The 21,009-nt window shown below is 37.9% G+C and overlaps 1 protein-coding gene across 1 annotated transcript; it reads left to right on the top strand.

Annotated features, from left to right (window-relative positions):
• The first annotated feature begins 855 nt into the window (after positions 1-855).
• On the top strand, positions 856-4,594 carry socs3b (suppressor of cytokine signaling 3b). The gene is made up of 2 exons (XM_077200443.1): positions 856-1,094; positions 2,490-4,594. The coding sequence occupies exon 2, from the start codon at positions 2,664-2,666 to the stop codon at positions 3,321-3,323; it is 660 nt and encodes a 219-aa protein (XP_077056558.1). The 5' UTR covers positions 856-1,094; positions 2,490-2,663; the 3' UTR covers positions 3,324-4,594.
• The last annotated feature ends 16,415 nt before the right edge of the window (positions 4,595-21,009 follow it).

Raw genomic sequence — 21,009 nt, 5'->3', positions numbered from 1 at the left:
TACAATAAGTTCTTGATTCACGTGGTTCATAAATATCCGAAGCTTCTGATCAATGACTTTACTAATGCACAATATCCCTATTCATTGATGTCTTTTGGAGGAAGGTCTACTGCTTCCTTCCTATAGATGGCGTATGGAACAAATCCAGTAGACTAAAGAGACAGTGTGAGTCTTTTTGAATACTATACTACACTATACTATACTATATACTATACTATCACTATACCATACTATACTACTACACTAGCAGTCCCCGGGCGCTCACTCACTACTCTGCTCCTAATGTTTGTGCACTAACTTGGATGGGTTAAATACACAGAGGACAAATTCTGAGTATAGGTTACCATACTTGGCCTTCACATGATACTTAACTACACATACTTTACTATAAAATAATATGCTGTACTGTAACCGACTATACTTTACTATAGAAAAATTGTATAGGCTACTTAACTTTTCCTTATAGCCCTGTATTCAATTTCATTCCCTATGTCAACATAAATCCTGATGATATGCAAAATTATTTTTTGAAAAATATTTTCGTGAATGTTCCACCTTGCATCTGACCGTAAATTACATTATAATACGGAATACAACCAAACTAAAAATAAATGAATAAATAAAAAAGACCAATAGGCTAAAACATAATATGCAACACGTGTATGATCAGATATCAGTCATAATAACACACCGACTGCATTTATATCTGCAAGGGCAATGCAACTTTTCACCTTGTGTGTACAGAGAAGGGAAGGGAGGGTGGAGAAATCCCGTAAAAAAGGGTCACGCTGATTATTTATTGGCAATCCGCCACGTGCGCGCGCGTGTGTGTGTGTGCGGTTGCTTACTGGAAGAGGGGGTGGAGCTCTTTAGAAATATCAGTCGGTAGAACTCGATGGCACAAACAGGACACCTCCACTACCTCTCATAGACTTTTACACAGCTGATCTCTGATCAACTGTTAAAAAACTGACATGAAACTGATCTTTATCCCTTTAAAAGAAGGTCTATTTTGCATAAGCGGTTATATGGAAATCACAAAAGGAGCTATGTTTTAAGAAAACTCCAAGATTGATTCGGATAACACTTTGAAGGTAAAACAACGTCTTATTGTAATGTAGGCTACTTAAATTTTTAATCTATTTTAAATGTATGCATATATTATATCGGCTAATTATGCGTGCCTTGATAAATGCGGTGCTATATGGTATCCTTGTGAAAAAAACAACTGTTGTTTGTCTTTGTAATGAGAGCTAACGCATATCCTAATAGTTTGAATTCTGCTTGAGTTATATATGTGGGCTAGTCGGACTAAACGACCTCAATGTAACCCGAATAAGTCGGTGAATTTGTATTCCAGTTAGGATAAGAGAGTGAAGGGGTATTTACAGTGTAACACGAGACAGAGACCGTGTGTCATGAATGAGGAATTGGGTTATTCACAACGAACTGGAGGACCTCATTCATAACCTGTTTTCCAATAGTCCGAGAGTGCGATCGAAGTCAATATCGGATTTACACGGTCGAGCTTTGACTAAAAATAAGACTTCGATTAGCAACTCGTTAATTTATCCATTGCAAGCTGTCTTAACATTAGCGCTTCAAAATTATCTGTTATGTTCCAACAAGTAGCCTACTCATTTATAGTCACTAGTCAAACCGGTCACTATTGGATTCATTTTTTAACTAGTAGCCTACCATTAGTACTAGTAAATGTAGAATAGGTTATAAGAATAATACTAGTGGAAAGTGAATGGTTAATATTTAAAATAGAGATCTCTATATAATTCAATAACTTGAATAATTTGTAACCAGTATTAATGGGTACAAATAGTACTAGTAACAGTAGTATTAGGGAAAAAAGGAATAAGTACCAGCAACATTGCCATACTATTCAGATGTGAATAAATGATATAAACAGATTCCCATATAATTCAGTAACAATAATATCAATTTGTTACTAGTAGGGATAGTGGATAGTAGCAATATTACTAGTAAAATTTAAATAGGTACCAGGAACATTGACATGCATACTAGTCAAATGTGAATACTGGTAGTTGATCTACAATACAGATATATAGTTTCGTTACAAAAATAACAAGTTGTTATCAGGAGTATTGAGGACTTGTAACAAAGGAAATTGACAAAATACTAGTCACTACCAGCATTATACTAAATAAATGTACTAGTAACTTTAAAAAAAAAGTTGTTGAAATAAATAAATGTTTAAACAGCCATAATGTATCCCCAACTGGGACGATTACATCATTGAAATGCTTAATGTGTAAATGTGAATTGTTTCTTTGCATCGGGAGGGTTGGGATTTAATGATAAGGAACACATGTGAGAAACATCCAATCCAGTTATTAGAACCATGAATGGCCCTAATAAAGCTGATGTCACAGCAGATGTAAGTCTGCTGGCACTGGCATCTGTTGTTCTCACTGTTTGGTTGATTCTGACATTTTCCATTTGGCTTTTCCCTACAGCTGCCTTCCATAACCACCGAGACGACATTTCTTCTGGATGTGGAAGAGGTGCCAGAGCTTTGGGAGTTGTGTTGGTGCTCTCCGGTGCATGAGCACCCTGGCTGGGACGGCCCTTCGGCCCTGGACCCCGAGCACCAGTGGTTGCCGGGTGGTACAGGGGGCGGGCAGAGCGCCATGGTAACACACAGTAGGTTTGACAGCGCCATGAGCAGCAGCCCCTTTGAAGGCGGCGTGCCCCTGCCCCCCCACCGGTACAAGACCTTCAGTTCTCGGGCGCAGTATCAGATGGTGCTCGCGGCTGTGCGCAAACTGCAAGAGAGCGGCTTCTACTGGAGCACCGTGAGCGGGAAAGAGGCCAGTGCTCTACTGAGTGCCGAGCCCTCGGGGACCTTCTTGGTTCGCGACAGCTCGGACCACCACCATTTCTTCACACTCAGCGTCAAAACGACAACGGGCACCAAAAACCTGCGCATCCAGTGTGATTCCTGCTCCTTCTTCCTGCAGACCGACCCCCGGAGCGAGCAGGCGGTGCCGCGCTTTGATTGTGTCCTCAAACTCATCCATCATTACATGCCCTCGCCAGGGATGGAGACCTCGTCGAAGGTCCAAGCTGTTGGAGGCAGCGGAAGCGCTGCCGACGGAAGTGCGTACTTCATTTACTCCGGTGGCGAGAAGATCCCTCTGGAGCTGCTGCGTCCACTGGCGTCTAGCATGTCCAGTCTGCAGCACCTATGTCGAAAGACTTTAAACGGTCATATAGACGTGTCCACCAAACGGGACCAGCTGCCTCATCCACTCCAAGAGTTCCTCCAGGACTATGATGCTCCTATCTAGCTATTCTTGATGGGTTTTATATGTGAAGGGCAGAAGATTAAGGCGCACAAGTGGAGATTATCACTCCAGACCTCGGCGTCTGTAAGCATTGCAGGCCAGCTGTGCCTTCGACTTCTGGATTGTGAACTTTTGAAGGACAGCACGAGATGTGTACTTCCACTCAAGTGGATCTGACATCTCAGCAGCTGTTGACACGAACGGACTTCCACGTTCCAGCGGCCAGTCTCAAATAGGGACTGCTGAAGATAAACACAAGTGATAGTTGATCAGTAGAGGAGTTAAGTGTGCTGCTATGGCTACAGTCCAGCTCCTCATCATCGATCGGGAGACACTCTCTCATGTCCGTTTTCTTTAGCTTGACATTTTTTGACTTTCTCCTGGAAGCAAGGAGCGAGAGCTCGGTGTTTGCAATGACGTACACATTTCCACTGCTTCTTGCCAAGTGTAATTGCCTCATAAGTGGGCGTGGGGGTGCAAACGGGGTGGCTACTTACCGCTCACGACCGACACTGCCTTGTCTGCTCTGGTGACCGTTTGCGGGGTCAAGAAAAAGGACTGGCGCAAACGTATCGACCCGACGAGAGGCCCGTTACTGCGGACGGTTTCGGGCCTAAGCCTTCTCTGGAGAAGACGGCCCCTCAGTGGACTGTTGTTACTTTGTTCATGACAGGAGCCAAAGCAAACCGTAGTTTCATTTGTGCTAGGAAAAGGCAGACTGGACATTGTTGATGATTCAATATGAGCAAATTGACATTCATATACTGTGAAGCAAATACAAGCACAGTATGAGAAACCTTTATTAACTGATTTACTGTGGTGTTTGACATGAAGGACCGTGCTACTCTGATCACTCAGAGAAGCATTTGTACTTTGTGCGCTTCAAAATCCTCATTCAATAACAACGATACAGTGTTTGATTCATTAGCAGGACTTGACGTCTGCTAGTCACTGAATGTATTATGAGTCTATGGAAGGGCTTATGGTTCCACTTGTAGATTGTTTTTCTTTTACTTTTTTTGTTGTTGTTTGTTCATATTTTGTCAAATCAAGGTGTTTACATGTGTGGCCACCAACAGGACAGCATGTTTTTTTACTCTGTCTTTTATAAAGATGTCTCATCTTAAGGTCTGGTCTGATGACCGCAGTGCAAGCTTGAAGATCAGAAAACAAAGGCATTAACATAGAAAATGCAGCAAGAACCTTTGCACATATTTATATTTATAAGATATTTCCATAATTTATATTAAAGAGCACTATTTTTACAAAATGGATCCTCCTGCGTGGCTTGCATTCTTGTTTAAAATGCAATGGTTGTTCTCTGTGGCCTCAGGCTGCATGTTATTTAAATATGCATGATTTTTTTAATGTGGCATTTGCTGCAAAAAACATTTTCCTCCAGCCATACACACACACACACAAATGAAGATACCACAACTGCTCTTGTTTTCAGAAAAACAGGTCTGAGGCTTACCTTGATGTATGGGTACAGGATGTCACAGAGTGCTTTCTCTTTTGATCAAAGTTAAAACATCTGTCTCTCTCTTTCTCTATGGATTAATCCTAGTCACTCTTCATTCCTTACAGGAAAAATCACTTCAGCAGTAAAATGGACACAAGCTCATATTTAACACTTGTTTTTATTTCTGCTCTGCTTTTTTAGTTCTACAACCAGTCATTTAAATTAATATGGCAACTCCATTCAAAGTAACAAATTACAATGCATTTTTTGTGTGTTTCCAAGATCTGTATGCTTCCACTTATTTCATTGATTAACCCCTCTCTTAATTAATTTTTTCTTCTCTCCATTTAACTAAGGGCTTTTATCAGCTCTTCGTCCTCATATTAGAGGGTAATTAACACATAGTAAAAGTTGTAACTCACAAACCATTAAATGCCATTAAGTGAAAAAAAAAAAAATCAATAGGCCTTGATGAACTTCCTGAGCAAACCCAATAGAGCTTGACACGATAAGATTTCTGACTTACAGTGCAGACTTTTAATCATTGTAGTACAAAAGCACTTGTGCAATTGAAAGATAACCTATTTGTTTATTACATAATACACTTTATTTTAGAATCGGTTGTGATGATATTAAAATGTGTGGTTATATCAGTTGATTCTTGTCTAATATTTTAATAAACTATAAAAACAAAAGCTAATTAAACTATAAAAATAAATTCAGACCTTATATGCAGGCATTAAAGCAGATCCTGGTTTAAGTTTTCATCGATCGGTATCTTTATCTTCTTTATTGTTCGATTTGCATAGTTATACATAAATTTAAATAACGTGTCAGTTCTTAGCCGCATATTTATAAATGCATTTTTTACCTGCACAACACCGTTTTCAACTAAAAGTGGAAAACTTTTTATGTGTTTTGGCCGTTCATTTACATCGACAACAGTGTTTTGGCGGCCTGAAAAAGCAAACTTTTGAAAACAGATATTAAAGTGCATGTTTTTAAAAACGATACCTTTATCGTTTCCATATAAATAACAAAAACGTGAATTTGTGAAAACAGTTATGCCTGTGTATTACATGATCAGTCTATAGACGCGTAGTGTTTCCTTACAAAGTGACATTGCCAACTACTGGCCTGGCAGCAGAATACAGGGTTTTTAGTCGTTTTCGAGGATCTCTGTGAACGGGGATTGTTCTGACAACGTTGTTGTCTGTAAGTGGAAAAAGCAAAGGAAAAACGTTTCTGTGTAAACTTACTCTTAGATTACTTATAGTTAGATAGTTCATCCAAAAAATAAAAATTCTGTCATTTACTCACCCTCAAGACAATGGGACAATGGGGTCCAAACAACATTGGACTATTTAAGTGTAGACTATGGATGACAAAAAAGGCGTTATTTAAAATATCTTTTGTGAAAGAATGTCATACAAATTTGAAACTACGTCAAAGTGAATAAATAATGCCAGATTATTTATTTTTTTCGTAAACCTCTTTAAGTGTAATATTTATTTCACTAGAGTTTTATATTGATAAATGTGTGCATTTCTTTATACTATTTGTGATTTAGCATTATGAGTAAATTCCATTCCCATTCATACCAGACAGCCAAGCAATGGATGTGTGTGTTTTTGCCAGAGAACGGTATATCCAGGAAAGAGATTTACTCCACGGCTTGTTTAGATTCCGAGAATTTTGTTAATAGTTATAATACACATAAAGAATACATGCATAAAGAACCACTGAATAGTCTCTTCTCATAACTCCACTCCAAGTGGTATCTCCCGCTATGTTCTTTTTATGGTATTTGGGAAGTCTCCGCCTTTTCTTCACACTCAGGCCTTCCTCCTTTTCTTCCCTCTTTAGTGTTTTCAAAACAAAGCTGCAGTCAGTGAGTCCAAACTCATTCGATCAGAGCCAACGCCCATCAAAAATACAAAGCCCCCGGGCTCAAAAAGTTCCTGACCACCCTCTTCCCAAAACAAAACATACTTATTTCAATATTTTACAAGTTCAATATAATTTTTTTTTACATATAAATCTCATTAAGCATAAACATGCACTCTCCTCAGCCTTTGTGAAAATATACACACGTCTGCACGTAAGAAACAGATGTCTCTACAAGATGTTTATATTTCACTGCTGTCAGTACAAGCTTCATTTGGGGCTTTACAGTAAATCATCTATGTAACCTTTCTATCTGCTTACTTCTGATTCGCTTGCTGTAACCCCTCAGCCCTCCGCGTGTCTAGATATGCTTATGTTTCGACTTCCCTGAATTTTGCAAACTTACGGTAAGCCCAGCTATGTTGATACCCCTGTTGAAGACGCTGATGACTACGATTAACAGATAAGTTATGAGCCACACAGAGAACTAGCCACCGCCGACATAATGTGTGCATGTTTGTGTGTGCGTCTGAGTAAATGACCTAAAGTAATGGGACTCCAGAGGGGTTGTGTGTGCTGGGAAACAGTCCAGTTCTCTCGTGTGTCAGTCCCATATTGTGGTTGACTTAACAGGAAAGGAATGTGAGGCCATTTTTTATACATCCTGGTCCGCTGCAGGGGCCCAGGGAAGACTCTGCAAATGTGTGCGTGCCTGCATACAGGCCTACGTATGTGTGAGGATAGATACGTTCCTTGTTGTGAAATGCACTTTAACACAACATCTTTGTGAAGTCTGTAATCAAGTCTGCCTATAATCACACAGAACCAAAACATTATGTTAACAACATGTCACCGAAATTGTCCTATTGAAAGCAAAATGGCAAACTAACACGCTCTGGCTGTCATCGAAACACTGCTGCTGGTAATAGCTGCTTTAAAAAAATACTCTTGTTCTCTATATCTTGCTACTTTTTACACTGTCCTACTATTTTGGTTAAAGCATATTATGTCAAGTCTTGCCCTAATATTTGCACGTGCACGCTTAACTTAATGACATCAACACCATGGAATACAGATAACCTTTGCGTACATTTATATATTCTCCCCTTATCAAAATACTATGTGTGCCATCTTAGGTTTTGTTACTTATATATTTAGGCTTATAAAAATATCATGATTTTTACATGAGCCTGGTAACCAATAGCTGATTGTGCCCTGCAATTTTCCAGTAAAAATCTTAACATAACATCCTTCAAAAAAAGATAAATTAACAGTAAATCCGTAATTCCTGCCAGTAGTTTTTTGCGCTGCAAGCTGGCCCAAGGTCTCTTTAACGTGAACAAGGCCCTCTGGTTGGACCTGGAGCTCTGTAGAGGAGCATGTTTGAGTGAGTGAGCTGTTGGTTGGACCTGTGTTCCCTGCAGGAGAGGGGTCAGAGAATGCAAGCTGGGGTGAAAGAGGCCTCGTGGGACAGATTTACAACTGGGACTTTGTGGTCAAACAGCTAATGGTTTGAGGAATGACTTGAGTATGTCTGAGAGAGAGGAAGAGGAGGGACTGCCGTTCAGCGAGCAAGAGAACGGGCAGAGATTCCCTCAGTCCTGATTTCAAACTGACACTGTGGCTGTGAGGCTGTGTTTTTGTTTATCGTTCCCGCTCCTTCCCTGTCCTCATTTCCATCCGTTCTTCTCTTGCTCTTTGTGCCGCCTTCGCCTTTCCTTCAACACACACTTGCAAAGAAACAAAGTCCAACAATCCCCCTCCCCATCTAACACACATGGTTCCCATTCCCTTCATACCTCCCTGTGCCATCAGAGCCCAGTTTCCAGGAAAGAGGCTCTTTAATTGAGTTGACTCTTTACTGCTCTTGCAATGTGAGAGAGAGAGAGAGAGAGAGAGAGAGAGGACACATTTAGACAGGAAGGGGAGGTGCAGAGCGGGAGCTCATGCACAAACTCACACGTTCCTTTACTGTAAGAACTCATTTCCCCCCTCCTAGCTCGTCGCTTTCTTTCTGCACCCTTTCCTTCTCCATCCCATCAATTTTCGCTTTGTTTGGGTCACCGTCTGCACACTTTTCCATGCTGGATTATATACTTACACATTAAACATGCACATTCGAAATGCAGCATTGTCTTATTGTCATGCAAAACTGGTGCATGTTTGATTGACCATCAATGTAGATTATTATTGATTCAAGATTCATCATGTCTCAGTATAAATGAATAAAATACAAAATAAATGTTCAATTCAGAAATATTTATGACCAGATGTATATAATTATATGTTATAAAATGTATATAAGAATTAAAAAAGGTATTTATTGTTGTTTAAAAGATATATAGCTCTAAAAATTAAATAAAGGATTTATATAAAAATATAAATAAATGAATAAAAATAAATTGTTTAATTATCAAGCTTGAAAGAAATATGTATGGATGACAATAAATAAATGAATGTATAAATAGTTGAATAAATAAATAATAAAGCAAAATACATTTTCAAGGCTGGTATAAGAAATATATGACTGACTAAGCATCGGCTTTCAGCTTCATATTTAAATTTTTAATTGGCAAATTCAGTGAAGAACTACACTACGCAATCTAAAATTATTTGTTCTTCAGTTTACTAATGAAAGTTTCTTTGTTTCTGACGGTTTACTTCCAGTTTACATTAGGTTGTGAACCCAGATTTTCAAAGTGGTCTCAGACATTTGGACTCGTATACTGTAACTTTAGAAGAGTCTTGGCAAGGAAGTGTAAACCTGAAACCAGTGCAACCTGGAACAATGAGTTCTCCTTTGATGGATTTCAAAAGTTTGAGGCTTTGGTAAGAAATAAGAGCTGAATAAGTCAGCAAGACATGCACAAACATGTGAAGATGTGTTAGAAATCTACAAACATGTTTCAGGATTTATTATTCATCACATCCCATTCTCCAGAAGTTAAGGTACTTATGACCCTGTGTGTAGGTTCATAAAATATGCTACATGCTACATGCCAGTTGATCTCAAGACAGGAAGCACATATCGCCCTAAACAATAGAACAGAGACTTTCTCACATTCAGCACCTCTTCATCAGACGTCCTTCTATATTGCACTCAGATTACAGCTGGCTGCTATAGCACAATAGCGACCGTCCACTTTTCAGCAGCCTTGATTTGGGAAGTATTTTTCCTATTCTTTCTCTGAAGACGATTTACTAACTTTAAATGTCTGACTTCAGTGGAGGATGGAGCTTGAAAGATGTGACAATCATCGAAAAGAGCTCAGTGGTGATGAGGTGAACAGCTAACCAGTGTAACTGACAAAGCGACTTTTGGATTGTAGACCTAAACAATAAAAAAAAGAAGTTCAAACAAAGCCAAGCAACCAAAATGATATAGACAGTGAAAAGAGAGAGAGAGAGAAAGAGAGAGAGAGAAAGAGAGAGAGAGAGAGAGAGAGAGAGAGAGAGAGAGAGACTGCAGAGCGTTCGAAAGATCTAAGCACAGGAAACCAGAGAGATGAGAGAGGTTTCCTGTCTGCTGTGTTGGACAGAGAGAAGGTAACACCTGAAGGTTTGCTACACATTCCTCAAACATAAAGAAACCACTCATCAGACCCACACACAATTGCCTGAAGAACCATGTTTTGGCGCAGAGAACAGGTTACATGTAGGCGTATTTTGACTGGAAGACATCTCACCCATGCGCTGAGAAAGCTTGGAAAGCTTGTGTGAGCAGGGAGAGAAATGTATGTAGAAATGTACAAGAAATAAAGCTTCATTCGGAGCCAGTCAGATATCTTGGATCTTTGCTCTGCTGTGTTTTCACTTCCGTTTCACCTTCTGACCTGCGGTGATGGACTGTCAGCTTACTGGAACACATGCAGTGCCTTTCCAAGAGCGGCGTAGCTCTTTTCGATTTGAACTGATATCTGATATGGTGTTTCTCTTCTCTCTTTACCAAACACATTCCTATAACAGCGACCACAGCCCACATTTAGAGGTTTAAAGAAAAACGGTTTCAACCCTGTTTGAATCCTCATGTGTTTCCTGAAAATGAGATACCACATCACAATGTGTTTGAGAGCTTGGCTGATAGCTGTTATTTCAGCTATGTTATTTTGCAGGAACATTCTCATCATTCAAAAATAATTTGTCTATACACGACTCTATACACAAACAGTCATGTGTTTTTGTGAAGCTGCACTGGCTCCTGACCTACCTGTTCTTAACATTTGAAGGACAGTTCACCCTGTTTCAGTCTGTTTGCCAAAAACGTATTGGTGGAGTAATAATGGCATCTGAGGACTAATTCTCATTTTTTCTCAGTTATTTTGCTTTATTTTCAGATTCCATCATAGACTCGTTTCTTGCGTAGTAGAGCGCGTAAGCACAAACTAAAAGACAAAAATTTAATTTGTATATATATTCGAGATGAAAGATATACATTTTACTAAATGTCAGCTTAATTATTTTGCTCAAGATAACGATTTATTAAGCCCACATGTCATGCAAACATGAAACTAAGGCATGTTTATACTTAAATGTCCTAATTGAACTAAGGCTTAATCTAGCCTTGCCTGTGAAACCAGGCCAGAGTTTGTTCAGCTAGGTTCATACAACAGGCCAATGGTGTTTTACAGGTATGGTCGCTATCAACTTTACTGGAAAATAATTATGCAAATGTTCTACTTGTGTTCTAAGAAAAAAAAAACTATGAACCAGGATTGGATGGACCTGAAGATGAGTAAATTGAACAGAATTTTTGTCTGAACAATTCCTTTACGCAGAATTGGGAAGGGAGAATAACCTCACACACATTGCATTGTGTCTGGTTGAATCTGCATGTGATTAAACTACTGTTATATTTTATAAAGCATAGTAGAAAATCTAAGAGAACACATACCTTCAGTGTGTCTTAAATGATTCAGCCTTGATGTGTTTTGTGATGTTAAGGGTGTTTCAAAAGATTGACTCATTATTCGTGTAAATATGACTAAGCACTTGTTAACGTCACTCATTATTGTCTAGGATTCATCTGTCATCTTGTACTTCCAGTTTTCTGCAATTGAGATTAGTTTATATATAATGTAAAGTACTTGTTTTTTTTGGATGATTAGCACACACAAAACCCACATCACCAGGTTTTGATCATTGTTAAATTATTTAAATCATTTAAAATTATTGTCTGACACCATAAAACACATTTAATAACACTCATATCTGAGACAGCAAATACAGACATCGACAGGCCAATACAGATGTAGATGTGTGGATCCCTCATGTATATTAGAAAAATACATCAAATACAAATGCTAACAGAATGGGCATGTTGACATTTTCAAATAATATAACAGTTTTGTTTCAACGGTCATAACAACAGATCCTCTGACCTATTAATGGTGCTTGGCTCGATCGAATTAAATCAATACATGTAGTTCCATTGCCAAATTACTAATGGTGAAAACATAAAGCTCACCTCTCACATACATGCGCAAGCGATTCCACACATATAGGAAAATACTCATCCCCTTTTACTCTTAATAGTGAAAATTTAAAACACTAAATGAATCTCTGTGGTACTGAAAACATTTTGAATTTGATACTATGATCTTCATTATAGAACATATATATAACCTTGCACGAAGGCAGCATCAATTTTATTTTGTCACATTTTGCATTACTGTACACACACGGTCTCTATTTTGATGGCTGAAAAGCAGTTTGCCCATTTAAATAATTTCACCATTCCACAGGAAAGCTCATTTCATTATTTATGAGTTACTGCTCTGTTTGCAGTTTCAATTGATTTCTCTGAAAAAATAACAGAGTGGTTTGATGGAAAAGTCACGTGTGGGGAGACTTTCACATCCTTAGAACATCAACCAGACTTTTCTATGGAAGCTTTCAGCCTGAAGTTGGCCATTGAGAAATACAATAAACTTGATCATGTGAAACACAATTTACATGTGAAGGGGCACATTCAGATGGTAATTAATCAACACTGAAAAAAAGTTGAAATTTCACAAATATTAATCATAAAAAAATGGCAAGTAACACGCTGGATTAAATGTGAAATGTTGATTTAAAAAAGCCAAATAGTATTTTCTTGTAAATCATGCTACAGTAATTCAACTTTGTTTCAAATAAACACAAAACAGGACTCAAATCCTAAATGTGGGATTGAACTGATTAAAAGCATAATATGTAATATGTCTCCAAAAACCATTAGAGCAATGCTATACACTCACCTAAAGGATTATTAGGAACACCATACTAATACTGTGTTTGACCCCCTTTCGCCTTCAGAACTGCCTTAATTCTACGTGGCATTGATTCAACAAGGTGCTGAAAGCATTCTTTACCCCTAAAATCCACTGGATCTGTCTACGGCGCGGAACGTCAGCGCCACGTTTTTGATGCGTCCCTAGCTCGGTGTCAAAGTCCACTGGAAGCGTCTCAGACGCGTTTCTGCAGCGGAGCGTTGGTCTTCACAGGGTGTTTTATTTTGAAAATCCGGATCCTCTATGCCGTTCTGTGTCTGACTTCCTGCCCGGTACGATGTACTCTGTGCTGCTTGATGTGGCAAGCGGCGAAAATAGACCTGCTACCTATTCTCTGCGGAGCGGAGAGACGCTTCTGGGACGCTTCTGAGACGCGCTGCGTCCGCAGCTGGTGGACTTAAGAGCATTGACTATAATGGCCGCGATTAGCTCCGGCATCCGCGACACTGACGTTACGCGCCGTAGACCGATCCAGTGGATTTTAGGGGTTAGAAATGTAGGCCCATATTGATAGGATAGCATCTTGCAGTTGATGGAGATTTGTGGGATGCACATCCAGGGTACGAAGCTCCCATTCCACCCCATCCCAAAGATGCTCTATTGGGTTGAGATCTGGTGACTGTGGGGGCCATTTTAGTACAGTGAATTCATTGTCATGTTCAAGAAACCAATTTGAATTGATTCGAGCTTTGTGACATGGTGCATTATCCTGCTGGAAGTAGCCATCAGAGGATGAGTACATGGTGTCCATAAAGGGATGGACATGGTCAGAAACAATGCTCAGGTAGGCCGTGGCATTTAAACGATGCCCAATTGGCACTAAGGCGCCTAAAGTGTGCCAAGAAAACGTCCCCCACACCATTACACCACCACCACCAGCCTGCACAGTGGTAACAAGGCATGATGGATCCATGTTCTCATTCTGTTTACGACAAATTCTGACTCTACCATCTGAATGTCTCAACAGAAACCGAGACCCATCAGACCAGTGAACATTTTTCCAGTCTTCAACTGTCCAATTTTGGTGAGCTCTTGCAAATCGTAGCCTCTTTTTCCTATTTGTAGTGGAGATGAGTGGTACCCGGTGGGGTCTTCTGCTGTTGTAGCCCATCCGCCTCAAGGTTGTGCGAGTTGTGGCTTCACAAAAGCTTTGCTGCATACCTCGGTTGTAACGAGTGGTTATTTCAGTCAAAGTTGCTCTTCTATCAGCTTGAATCAGTCCTCTGACCTCTAGCATCAACAAGGCATTTTCGCCCACAGGACTGCCGCATACTGGATGTTTTTCCCTTTTCACACCATTCTTTGTAAACCCTAGGAATGGTTGTGCGTGAAAATCCCAGTAACTGAGCAGATTGTGAAATACTCAGACTGGCCCGTCTGGCACCAACAACCATGCCATGCTCAAAATTGCTTAAATCACCTTTCTTTCCCATTCTGACATTCAGTTTGGAGTTCAGGCGATTGCCTTGACCAGGACCACACCCCTAAATGCATTGAAGAAACTGCAATGTGATTGGTTGATTAGATAATTGCATTAATGAGAAATTGAACAGGTGTTCCTAATAATCCTTTAGGTGAGTGTATATTTTTTTGACTTATGTACCTTACATTATCCCAAATGTTTCCAATGCTATTTAAATCCAAAGAAATCAGCACCAGTGCAACGGCTCGTGTCCTTGCATCACCTGTCAATGGCATCATATCCAAGTGACCCTAGATATCCATGAAAACGCCAAAGATGCTATAATATTATGCGCTTTATTAGACAGGTGAGCAACTGTTTGGATACCTTTAGCGACAGAAAACTAATCATTGTTATATAGCTCAACACGGTTAGTCTTATTGTTTGTATCTCGAGTACCCAAATAGTAAATCAGGCAATACAATTTTGTTAAGTGGCTAACATAGCATAATCAGAAAGAGCTTTATTTGTAGTAACAGTAATACAGAATTTTCTCCACCATACGTTTTAAAATGAATTGCATACCATTTAGCAACACAAGTCATCCAGCTTTTATTATTATGATTTAGCTTACTGCAGTGTGCAACAAGTGTCTCATTCCAGACACCGAGCGAACGCACAGAGCTACGTTATAACATAGCTTTCAACACACTCAAATGTATTTTTAGAATGATTTTTTGACCAAGTAAAACAGCGCTGCGTTACCCCAACAATTTTAATTCGTCAAATAAAAGCGACCTGTATAAGTAGTAATTCAGTACTTGTTGCATTTTCATTAGAATGAAATAAAATAATGTTAATTCAATCAATCAAACATAACTGTAATAAAGTTCAGGGAAGAAGGAGGCGAACTTTAAACGCAACTTTAATCATAAATTTAATCTTAAAATATGCATAAACAACAAAGCGAATGGAGCGGCAGCAGCCGACTACTGCAATATAAGCATAATAAAAACAGCAACGTAAAATGTCCTGGGCTCTCGGCCCTGCCCTGCTTCATACCACAGTAACCTTAATAAAACTTTAATACATTAGCTCACCCATGAACATGATTTCTGTTGAATCGCTTTCCATCGGCAGTGGAGGTGAAGACGAAAACTCCCATGATTCAACACTAATTGACCACATCATCAAGCTACCTCTTATTTAATTGTTTTAAAGCGACCTCTAGCAGCGAAACTTACATACTGTGCCTTTAAATTAATTTGATTCAGTCAGATTTACTGAATAGAATGTTGTGTGTCTTTCATTGCATGTGCAACTTGCATTTAGCCTAACAAATCAAATAATAGGGGTCAATTATTTTATCACTTTATTCCCTTTTGCGGCAATATCTCTTCTCTGATGACGTGTTTCCTGTCAATCACATGAGATCATATAGCAATAGCAAACCACAATGATCCAATGATCCAATCAATGGACAAAATGTTGCCTTTTTGTGTTAAAGTCATTTTACTCAGATATACATCACAGGAACGAAAAGACTATCGCAACTTTTGTTTCATGCCGACTTTAAATACCAATGACCTACTTGCACTTGTCTGACCTTTTAAAAAAGGCATTATAGTCTTCTGAAATGCATTAATGAGCCGTCATGGAATGTCTTTGATGCATCTATCTAATTATAGGGCATGCAAGCATGCACACAAACATGAATGGCTTACTTACCAGAAACGAACCTGGGTGTGACAGATTCGTTGAGCACCTTTGAATTGTAAATATAGTCATGCAATAATACATTTCACAAAGACATGTTAAAGGGAAACCACTCTTTTGTTTAAGAAATCAACATCACTAAATGGACCAAGGAAGTGTGTCTTCTCTGCAGTTTCCCAATTTCTGTTCCTCTTGTGAGACGCCACTGGAGAAGTTATTGCTATAGAGCACCGTCTACAACACTGACGCAAACGGAACAGCCATTATACAATGTATCTTCCTTCCTGATAATATTCCAAAATACCAAAGCCACAAAAATAGAAAGACTGCAAGACCCTGTTATTCTCAATCTTAAGATCAAGAAAACATAACAAAAAGAACAAAGAGAGAAGTTTAGAAACCAGAAATTGTCATTTCCACTGTTTCTCCTACAAATAAAGAGTGTATGAGTTGCAAGAGTTTCCTCATAGTAATTGAACACCTTTAAAGGGTTAGTTCACCCAAAAATGAAAATGATGTCATTAAAGACTCACCCTTATGTTGCTCCAAGCCCGTTCATCTTCAGAACACAGTTTAAGATATTTTAGATTTAGTCCGAGAGCTTTTTGTCCCTCCATTGAAAATGTATGTACGGTATACTGTCCTTGTCCAGAAAGGAAATAAAGACATCATCAAAGTTGTCCATGTGACATCAGTGAGTAAGTTAGAATGTTTTGAAGCATCGGAAATACATTTTGTTCCAGAAATAACAAAAACTATGACTTTATTCAGCATTGTATTGTCTTCCGGTTCTGTTGGGGATCCGCGTTCACGAGTCCGCAGTGACGCTGATGACGTAAGACGCTGCTGACGTGTATCTGGTGCGTCCGTGTATTCGGGTTCAAATAAATATGGCTGGGCAAAAAAATGCAAGTTTTCCTCCGTGTGGAAATCCTTAGACGTGTTTGTGAAGATTGTTTTGTTTCCAGCGTGCGTCTCCCTCAGACTGTAAACGAAGCTCGGGCGCACCAGATACACGTCAGCTCGTCTTACGTCAGCGGACTCATGAACGCGGATCCACAACAGAACCGGAAGAGAATACAATGCTGAATAAAGTCCTAGTTTTTGTTATTTTTGGACCAAAATGTATTTCCGATGCTTCAAAACATTCTAACTAACCCACTGATGTCACATGGACTACTTTGATGATGTCTTTATTTCCTTTCTGGACAAGGACAGTATACCGTTCATACATTTTCAATGGAGGGACAAAAAGCTCTCGGACTAAATCTAAAATATCTTAAACTGTGTTCTGAAGATGAACGGAGGTCTTAAGGGCTTGGGCTTTGGAGTCATTAATGACATCATTTTCATTTTTGGGTGAACTAAACCTTTAAGTAAGTGGCTTGCATGGCTGCTGTTTTTAAATCAATGTACATATATTTCCCTGTAAAATGCAAACAATTTTGCTCCGATGTGCATTGAAAACTTTGCTTTATTTGTTAGAGCATCCGGAGCAGCCTAAAGGCCCGATATAGCCTACTTCACACGAAATCGAAGAACGAACGTGTATGACGTCATTTCAAACGAAATCAGGCCAAAACGAAGTTTGTTAGTAGTTCATTTCGGGGGTTCAAAACAACTTCTCAAAGGAAACTTTCCAGAAAAGTGCAGGTAAACTGGTAAACACCTTCAACTGCCATTGGTCAATGGCGATTAAATTTATGGGTGTGTCTCTGGGGCTCCGCCTTCTTTGATGGAAATCTTCTCCGGTTAATTACCACTTTTCAGTCCGTCAAGATCAGACGTGAACAAACTGGAGAGTCACTTTATAGTGGAAACTCAAGTCGTAACTCTAATTGAAAGAGACACTGACACTTTTGTCATTTTTGTTGTGTGTTTATTTTGTTTTTGAAAGCAAAGTGTGCAGCACATATTTACATATTCATCTAAACGGTGCTCTCAGCAGTGTGGACGGAGTAGGGATGTTCATTGTTCACTAACAATATACCTCTGGTCATGTACAGTATATTAAGACAGCAACATTTACACAATCAATAGCGTGAGATTGGGGCGGGACTATCTATTTGACCTGACCAATGGCAGAAAGGGATTTTTCCATATGAAGTCCTAAAAATGAAAAAGCACTAAAATAAGTTGAACACTTCCTTTTTTTGCCTCTCTCTCTCTCTCTCTCTCTCTCTTTCTCTCTCTCTCTCTCTTTAAATGTTTACCATCATCCTTTCCCACTTGACTGCCATCCATATCTCTTTTTTGCTTCACATTCTTCCCCTCCTTTATTCTAACTTCACAATTCACAATAACCAAGACCAAAATGAAACTTCTGCAGTGTGTTCCTGGAAGCACTGATCTCTCTACCTGGTATTCTTTCTCTGGTAATTTTCCCAGATGTTTTAGAGCTGATTTGACAAACTAACAACTGTTTTTGATCTTTCCCAGTGGGGTGGGAGGTCAGGATGAGATCAGCTGGGATTTGATTCATCGTGAATAACTTGGTCTGGTAAACTGAGCCTGAGTTTTCCACAGCATGGAAAGCACTGTGTGAACCTCATGGTGATGTGTCACGTTAGGACAAACAGAGTCCCGCAAATCCGGCAATTGTATGTGTTTTTGCAAGCATGTGTATATAATTGGCAATGAGAAAAATCTGACTGGTCTAAATTACCCGAAATATGGTGAAATACAGGCCCCAGGGAGACCAATAGCACTGACTTACACATTCCCTTTTCTACTCTGAATGACAATAGACTTTCAGCTTGTTAGACAGCTAGGTTGCACAAGTCTAAAGTGACTGCCCTGCTGGGTTTTAATAATAATGAATTATTATAGTCAATTAAACTATATTTATTACAAAAACATTTATTTTAAATATATTTTATTATTATAATCACCAATTAAATTATAATAAATAAATAAAATCACCAATAATCATAATAATAATTATAATGATGATGATGATGTTGATGATATTAATACAATCAGTCAATTAAAATGTATTTATTAAAACATATTTACTAAAATGTATTTTTATTTTATAATAATAATAATAAATAATAAAAAAATCTAATTGTTTATTACAAATTATTTTTAAAAACGTATTCGTCTTTTGAATTTTAAAATATATAAATAAATCACCAATAATAATAAATATCAATAATAATGATAGTCAATTAAAATGTATTTATTGAAAACATTCATTAAAATATAATTGCTATAATTATCAATTAAAAATATAATAAATACATCACCAATAATAATGATTATGATAATATTGATACAATCAATTTATTTATTAAAATTATGATTATTATTATTATTTTCAATAATAATAACAATAAATGTTTAATATCAAGTCAATTAAACTGTATTTATTAAAAAAAATATTAAAATATACTCTTTTTTTAAAATATAATAATAAATCTAATTATTTATTACAAATTATTTATTAAAATGTATTCTTTAAAATTTTTAGTTTAAAAATATAAGTAAAACACCAATAATAATAACAACAGCAACAACAATAATGATAAGTATAGTCAATGAAAATGTATTTATTATAAAAACATTTATTAAAATATAATCTTATTATAATAATCATCAATTTAAAATATAATAAATAAATCACCAATAATAATAATTATAATAATGATGATGATATTGATACAATCAATATATTTATTAAAATTATTATTGTTTTTGTATTATTATTATCAATAATAACAATATAAACACCGATATTAAACATATCGATACAGTCGATTAAAATGTATTTATTAAAACATGTATTAAAATGTATTCTTGTTTATTTAATAATAATAAAATCATTATTTGTTACAAATTATTTATTAAAATGTGTTATCATTTTCAATTTAAAAATACAATCAATAAATCACCAATAATATTAATAATAGAGATAGGTCACTTTGACTGTCACTTTGGCTTTCCAGTGTATGCAAAGTTCTTCCACACGAGACTCAGTAAACCATTTCTTTGTTTTACATTTCTTTTCTGTTCACATGTTGGAACAGAAAAGGGCCCCATTCTATACTGTAAATGTTTGTCTAAAGACACTGCAGGGCTACATGCTTGACTTTGTGCACCTGTTAGTAAAGGGTGTAGCTGTAATAGTCAAAAATAGTCACCAACACAACACCACAGTCACACCTTTTTAATGAGACTTTGTAGGTCAAACATCTGCATGCACCGTCCCAGAAAGCCAGTTGTCTATCCATTCCTCACACATAAGTTGAGAGAATCTAAACCGTGCAAATTAGGCATAGTGCTCTCTGCATAAAAATAAAGGTCAAATTCCTCAAGGAACAGTGATGACTGTAGCAGGCCAGTAGGTCTGAAAGCGCTGCGTTTTCTCTGTGACGCTACGGCGAGGGCAGCCAATAACAGCTGCTCAATTCTTTTAAAAAACATTGATCTTACAGCACTGAGTCCATTTATCCAGTAACATACTGTATGCAAACGCTCCAAAACAACACAGCTGTTTCTATGGCAACGGCAGGGCTGGGGCAACAGAGGCAAATTAGTTCTATTTCATGTAGGCTGAGATTTCTTAGCACAGTAAAAAATGTGCAGGCAAATTGCTTTGTTTACTTAACATTTTCTTTCGAAAGCACACATGGCACAATTTTTCCCCGGAAAAGTAGTTGCTGGAAAATTACTGCGTTGCTGAGATGTATGTTGCAACGTTTACGAGCTGTAAGCAGCTCATATCAGATTTTTGAGAGCAAAACTCTAAATTCCTCTTTAGCTTGTTAGAACTAATAGAGATGATGTCACAAAAACACACAAACAGCCATATAAATAAGCTTTTTCCAACCATCTTGATCCAATGATTTCTATTGCTTCTAACTGTGATTATATGCACATAAAGTATTATGAGATCCAAAGGTCTTAGAGTACTGATGCTTTTAATTTAGCAAATTATTTTTTCTTTGCATT

The sequence above is a fragment of the Siphateles boraxobius genome, unplaced genomic scaffold (assembly GCF_051911475.1).
Source record: "Siphateles boraxobius isolate OS27281-9 unplaced genomic scaffold, OSU_SipBor_1 46, whole genome shotgun sequence".
Classification (NCBI taxonomy): domain Eukaryota; kingdom Metazoa; phylum Chordata; class Actinopteri; order Cypriniformes; family Leuciscidae; genus Siphateles; species Siphateles boraxobius.
Note: the sequence above shows the minus strand (reverse complement) of the source record. Positions and strands in the feature narration are given on the sequence as shown.